At 31.8% G+C, this 6,886-nt stretch overlaps 1 protein-coding gene across 4 annotated transcripts; it reads right to left on the bottom strand.

Moving 5' to 3' along the window:
• Positions 1–1,567: 1,567 nt before the first annotated feature.
• LOC108750920 (ras-related protein Rab-9B) lies at positions 1,568–5,759 on the bottom strand. Of its 4 annotated transcripts, XR_001939458.1 has the most exons (4): positions 4,750–5,755; positions 2,502–2,758; positions 2,207–2,417; positions 1,966–1,993 (listed from the first exon to the last, which is right to left on the bottom strand). XR_001939458.1 is itself a non-coding variant. In XM_018490790.1 (3 exons), exons 1-3 carry the CDS (start codon positions 5,182–5,184, stop codon positions 1,975–1,977), a joined length of 711 nt encoding a protein of 236 aa, XP_018346292.1. In that variant the 5' UTR covers positions 5,185–5,759; the 3' UTR covers positions 1,568–1,974. The 4 variants fall into 4 exon arrangements, 3 of the variants coding, with proteins under 3 accessions (XP_018346292.1, XP_018346293.1, XP_018346291.1); XM_018490790.1 differs by lacking the exon at positions 2,207–2,417 and having other exon boundaries at positions 1,568–1,993; positions 4,750–5,759; XM_018490791.1 differs by lacking the exon at positions 1,966–1,993 and having other exon boundaries at positions 2,152–2,399; positions 4,750–5,758.
• Between the last annotated feature and the right edge of the window lie 1,127 nt (positions 5,760–6,886).

Here is a 6,886-nt window from a genome sequence, read left to right as displayed (position 1 = left end):
ATTTTAGAGATATATATAAATATAGTAAACTGTAAATATTATTAAGAGATTCACATAAGAATAAGAACTGTCCAGTGTGCACACTTTTTCCCATTTATATATTTTTACTATTTGTTTTTATTGTTACTCTTTTATAAAAATATTCTTTAGAAATGAGCAATATTTAATATTTGGGAAAGAGTGTACTATACTATTTTAAATAATTGTAAAAACATACCATTATAATATATTAACGTGTTATAATGCGTTGATATGTAAATTGCATGTAAAGTATCAAAAATACAGCCTCAAATGCGAAAAAAAGAGAAGAGAGTTTAAAAAGATAAAGGAGAGTATTATAATTCCTTTTTTTTTTTAATTCCCATGTTATAAATTATTGTTTCATTCTTATTACTTATATCATTTATCGATGTTTATTTAGATATTTTTACAAAATATTCATTTAGACGCGTTAATAGTGACTGAGGACATTTTTCCATAATAAAAGGATACATTTATTTACAAGAATATGATAATTCTTAAACAAGCTCAATAGAAGTTTATTTTTTTTCTTGCAAAATCGATTCCTAGAATTACAAAATCTTAAGGCATAACACACGCGTGCACACACACGCACACACATTTATATATGTATATATATTTTACATATGTTATGTACATACGAGAAGTGGCCTTGTTTATTATATAAACATGTAAAAATAATAAATAACAATTGATACACGTCTTCTTCACAAATAAGACTTTTATATATATGCAGCAGTGTATTCTTTAAAAATAATTCATAGATTTTGTATAAAGATTTAAGAATGCCTAATTTATAGTAATAATGAGGTGGTCACCTTGATATGATTAGTTTTATACGCTTAACATCTTAACTGTTATTATTATTCTATGCTGTATCATAAATTTATATATTCCATATATAGAATATGGTCAACGCGATGTTACAAATGCTTTAAAGCGTTATTTGATTAGTCAATTCGTAAAATTATTTTTTTTTTGATCAATCAAACTCGCTTCAAAGCATTTGTAACAAGACTTTAACCACAATCATAGCCATATATAAAAAGCACCAACATGCATATTTCATACGCAATTAATCCGAATTGTGTCATTGAGAAATCATTAGTACATACTTTTTCCTTGTACTGGCATTTCTAATGAATCAAGTACCATCTGAATGAGGAAATATGTGGAAATATAGAAATGCATTGTATGCATCCGCGATCGGTACAAAAAATTTCACTTTTATAATATTAATTTTGTAGGAAAATTGTTAGACATTGAATGCAGAATATTTCAAGAACAGACAAGCATATGTTGCATTTTGTACAAACATCAAATTCGCATATAAATACGGGCAATATAAATTCATAGCAAGATCTCGCTTAAATAAAAATCACGTTGCTTTACTGCTTTCATTATCAGGTGCATATTGCGAGAATAAGGCAAATTTAGATTACAAAGTTAAAATTATAATTTACGCCTATCTCTTATGTAATAATTTATATTTATTATTATTATTATTATTATTATTATTATTATTATCATCATCATCGTCAGTACTTTATCACAAGCCAATAGTGTATTAAACACTTAAAATACTGTCAGTAGCTTAAAAGCTGCACAAAGCGTTGATAGAATAAGGACGTTTAATCTGATCTTATATCTTAGGTTGTATTCTGGAAAGATTAATCACAATATATTATTTGTCATATATACGATTTTTGTGGCATGAGTATTTTAAGATTCATAAGAAAAAGAATATAAGCCAGCCAATAAAAAAATCGCATATTCATTGCTAATAATATCTTATGCAGTCCATATATTCTTTGAAGATCCTAATTGGTTTTCTAAGTAAAAAATTTTAAACATAATATCCCATGTATGCACAACTGATGCAATTCCAGTGTCAATAAAGAAAGTTCACCATATAATGAAGAGAGTATTGTAGACAGAGGCAAGAGATTCTCTTCAAATTACTTTGTTAGACCTAGAAACAAAGCATGCCAAGAGTAAACAAATCAATATTCTAAGTATAATTTGTAAAAATATCTATTTCTGAAATTGAAATCGAAAAGAGATTAATTATTCAAAATTTTTTTAGCAAGCTCATTCAGATTCTCTTTAACTTTAAAAAAAACTGTGCATCTTACTGTAAATGTGCAAAAAAATAAGACACAGGCCAAACAAAATAACCTCTTACAGTTCTATTGTGTAATATGTATCCTTATAGATCCTAAATAGAGTAAGCATCGTTTCTACGAGTTTAATAGTGCGACGTTGTGTATCCCTCTTCCAAAATAAAGAAAACTTTAAACGATTGTTCCAGAAATGTTGGTGTGCATCACATAAAGAGTGTATATTGTGTCAATCTTCTTACCAGCCATTTCAATTATCTGGACACGAATGTAGATCTTGAGAAAAATGTATCATGCATTATTTCATCGGAACATAAAAAAAATTGTAAAAATTACAAGCTGTGACCTAAAGCTACCTACTCAGTGCCGGAAATAGACATGCAGCAGCTCGTACGATGCTGGGACTGCTGTTTAGAGAGATCGACAGTGTCTTCCACTAAAGGCCGCTCTAATCTAGCTTCCAATCGCGCCCATGCGTCAACCGCTGCCCCAAAAGCTGCCTCGACATTAGTGGCGTCTTTTGCTGATGTTTCAACTAACGGAGGATTACCATTCTCTGAACACCAAGCTTGAGCTTCTTCCATGTAAACTTGTTTCTCGGATTCAGGAACATCCACCTATAAAAAAAAAACATTACAAACATGATATAGGATTATTTGATAAAGATCTTGCTTATTTCATAAAGAAAAAACCAGAAGTGAAAATAAGTTCTTGAAATGCATTTTTTGGAAAAAATAGTCCTTTATGCTCATATTAAAAATCCTAAACTCATAACTTCAGATACCCCTTAATTTTTTTCGGAAATTAATAATATAAAAATTTTGAAATTATCGTATCGATTGATCATTTGGAAAGATAATAGATCTGAAGGAAAGGAAGAAAGAGTATTTATAATTTTTTAGGACCAATTGACTTTTTCCTAAGAGATACATAGAAGATATAAATATAATTCGGATTAATATTTTATCACCATTGACAATGTAGGCAGTAGATAGCAACATTGTACTCGGGTTCCTATTAAGCTGAACTATACTTATACAGGATGTTCCAAAAGTAACAATAAATCTTTCGCACAGGGACAGAATGGACCAAATTGAGAAGAAAAGTCCTCTATCATTTTACAATTTTCGGAATAATTAACAAGATATTAATTACTAAAAATTGTTAAAAATTGATCTTCAATAATTTTTTACTCAAATACTATTAACTTTACAAAAAAACTGCAAAAATTGTTTTTTTTTTCATAGAGCTTAAAAATTTTTTCAGAATTTTTTATCAACTTTTTAGCATTGCATTTTCTTATTTTTACCAATATGAGAAAATACGGTATTAAAAAATTCTCTTGCAGTTTTCTGTAAAGTTGATAATATTTGAGTAAAAAATCATTAAAGACCAATTTTCGCAATTTTTAGCAATTAATATTTTGTTAACTATTGCAAATGGACTTTTTCTCTCAGTTTAGTCCATTCTGCCCTTTTGCAAGAAAGATTTATCATTACTTGTGCAAGGAAAGATTCAGTACTAACTTCACGGTACAAAACAGGCTGGTATCTATAGTCGATTCTTACATTTAAGACTGTCTTAACCACAATCTTAAGATGTCGTAAGTCAATCTGAAGATTGTATTAGCATGTTAAGACATTATTTAAGACGGTTTTAAAATAAGAACGGTCTGTGAACGGTCGCCCCATATTTCGTGTTTCACAGTTGATAGTCTTTGAACCTTATGAACAATCCATAGACAGAGAGGGCAGAGATTTAGAGAGAAAGAAACTGTTCAACTGCACACACAATGATGTAAAAATACAAAGTATGACGTTCTCGCAAATGCGCAGTAGGAATATGAATTTGGACTCAAATTTGATTGACTGTTCTAGTATGTTATTGCTATTGTATGCAAGAAAATGCATTTGGATACAAATTTGATGGTTATTTCCAGTATGCTATCGTCATTATGCACAATGTTTTACCTTGTCTTATTACACCATGGCACACACCATGTTATCCTTCCATCATGATATCAGTTAGGCTGAAATCAGACTATGCATTGAAGATCGAGATTTCACTAATGAGGACAAAGAAATTTTTTGGTTTCTTTTATTCTGATTGGCCAAACATTAATCTTTCAATATTTAATCTCATTCTTCAATGCATAGTCTGATTCCAGCCTTAGAAATTTTCAAGTCAGAGATTGGATATCGTTTAGACAACTTCTGATTGGTCCGCCATATTCCTCAGAACGCTCAAGATAGAATGAGATAGATACAATATATATAGATGGAATGAGATGCATAGACCTCATTTTCAGGCATAATCTAACTTATTCTATCCCAAGCAGGTCCTGAAAAACATGGTAGGTCAAATGTATGGTATCCAATCTCTGACTTGAGGATCTCTCATATCAGTATCAGTGTGCTTCTCGCCCTGATAAAGTGAACTAATAAGGTTCATAAAACAACTGATAGCGGTAGCATTAGCAATTTTTGAAAAAAACTATGGAATGTCTGATGCTAGAATTTGCAATTCTTAGTATGAGCACAAAGGATTTTTGCAAAAATCATATTTCAAAAGCACATTTCCATTTCTTCCCTTTTAGTTCTTAGCACACCTTATTGCCAACAACAATAAATGGAAAAGTAGAACCCTCCTGAACATCTGCATACTTAAGAAATTCAGATCTCCATAGCGCGAGATTTTTAAAACTCGTCTTATCGTCTACCGCGTAAGTAAGCAGACAAATGTCTGAGCCTCTGTAAAATGGTGTTCTGAGAGTTTTGAACCTCTCCTGTCCAGCTGTGTCCCATATTTGCAATGTATATGCCTCGCCGTTGATCTCGATATCCTTGTTCAGAAACTCTACTCCGATGGTATGAAAACTATGTTCGTCGAAATGATTTGACACGAATCTATTCATAAGGCAGGATTTTCCAACACCACCATCTCCAAGAATCACCACTTTCAAGAGAGTGGATCTCTGCGAGTTTCGATTTTGAAGACTATTGCTGCCTCTGCCTATATTCACTGTTGAATTGTTTGCCAACATTTTCTAACTTGATATCTGTAGGCTTATTCTCTCCTCCCAATATCTATCTTAATATCTATCTTAACACGAAGTAAGTTTCAACAATTATTTCCAACGTGTGTGTACTCAACATTCATTTAAGTCTAATCGAATATTATTCTTATAGTTTCTCTGATCAGCTGGGAGCTCTTCAGTTTTTCCGAGCCCGTCAAATTATGTATCGTAACATAATGCCTTTTCACGTATTATCTGTGAGATATCTCCCTCCTTTCCTCTCTTCTTGTCACTCTTGCTTACATCAAATAGCTAGCAAGAGTATCTTGACATCTTTATTCTCTCGATTTCGATGCATAACCTTGATTTCGCGACTCGATCAGCGGCGAATATCTCGTCGATATCTCGAATTTCGAAGCCTCGGCGAACGAAAGACCGTTCAGCAGGATGAACTGGAGTCTATTTTCGTTTCCGTGATTTAATTCAACTGTCGCGTTGAGAGTAAGAACGAAAAATGTCCTTTATTTTATCGCGACACTCACGGGCGACGCGATTATCAACAACGATAAAGCATTCCTGCGTCTCCAACGGTATCGGTATCCTGAATCGTGTGTACCGACTTTCGATGCAGTTCTACCATCACTTGATCGAGAAATGCAGGCTGCGTCCAGATAATTCTAAGCTATAGGTTACGGTTACGTATATTATAGCAAAAATGCACCCTAGAGTTATCTAGGCGTAATTCCTGAACGCAGCCCTGGGCAGAGAAACCTGAGAGGGGTCATGCCGGTCTTTTTCCTTTACTGTCGAAATTGCCTGTACACTACCGCTAGTACATCCTTTTTCAGTTTGAGAACTATGTGATTACATACATTTTTTTACACTATCGATAAAGACTGGGTTCGGTTTGTATGCTCATACGCTGTAAGTGCTCATGCTTATAAGCGTTGCTTTTTGGTGTTCAATTTGATTTGTCAGTGCTCAAATTAAATACGTGATGTCATTCATTTTGACTATTGTAAGCGTTAAACTTGAACACGTAATTGATAAGTGACCGTGAGTAATTCACTTCTTATACACTAAAAATGAAAATTTACAAAATTTTAATAAATATTTATTTAAAATAGTATCAATGAGACATTTATTTATAGCGAATAAAAATTTATTCAATAAAAAGTAATACTTTGATTTATTTCTTATTATTTCTTAAAATAAATATTTATTTACTGTAAGCAAATGTCCTATTGCTATTATTTTAACAAATATTACAATTTTGAAAATTTTTTTTCAATGTAACTTTTTTTGTCTTGTTGTATAACTCTCTTGTTTCTTTCCACCGAAGGTGCATTCAAATTGTGGTACTTCATCGGGAGTTAGAGATATCGTGTATATGTTCCCAGTCCGTGTATCTTCTAAATCAATTTAGAACTTCAGAACTTAGAATCAGAACTTTATGTGTTGATGCCATCTTTGTATGAGTAAATTCTTTTTCCTATTTTCTGATGACAATTTAAACATCCAATTCCTTGTTCATCAATAATAAAGTTCTTTTTCTATTAGCACAAAATTGGAAAACGTTTGTAGATATCGTATATAAGTATACAAGTATTACGAGAGCGTTAAAATATACACGCAATCCTATAGATTCGTTAAACATTCCTCCAGGATTGGTAACGTTACCCCATAAAAATAACTCGTTACCGTTCCTTTTCTCCAAAAATAACTCGTT

Source organism: Trachymyrmex septentrionalis, unplaced genomic scaffold (genome assembly GCF_001594115.1).
Source record: "Trachymyrmex septentrionalis isolate Tsep2-gDNA-1 unplaced genomic scaffold, Tsep1.0 scaffold383, whole genome shotgun sequence".
In the NCBI taxonomy this organism is placed as follows: Eukaryota; Metazoa; Arthropoda; class Insecta; order Hymenoptera; family Formicidae; genus Trachymyrmex; species Trachymyrmex septentrionalis.
This window is presented reverse-complemented; position numbering and strand designations above follow the sequence as displayed.

What these genes read in the sequence shown, in the direction of transcription:
- LOC108750920 (XM_018490789.1), bottom strand. Translation starts at nt 5,184, where the DNA reads ATGTTGGCAAACAATTCAACAGTGAATATAGGCAGAGGCAGCAATAGT. An exon ending in TTATTGTTGTTGGCAATAAG is followed by an intron (nt 2,759 to 4,749) that starts GTGTGCTAAGAA and finishes TTTTTTTTATAG; the next exon opens with GTGGATGTTCCTGAATCCGA. An exon ending in ATGTCTATTTCCGGCACTGA is followed by an intron (nt 2,418 to 2,501) that starts GTAGGTAGCTTT and finishes ATTTTTCTCAAG; the next exon opens with ATCTACATTCGTGTCCAGAT.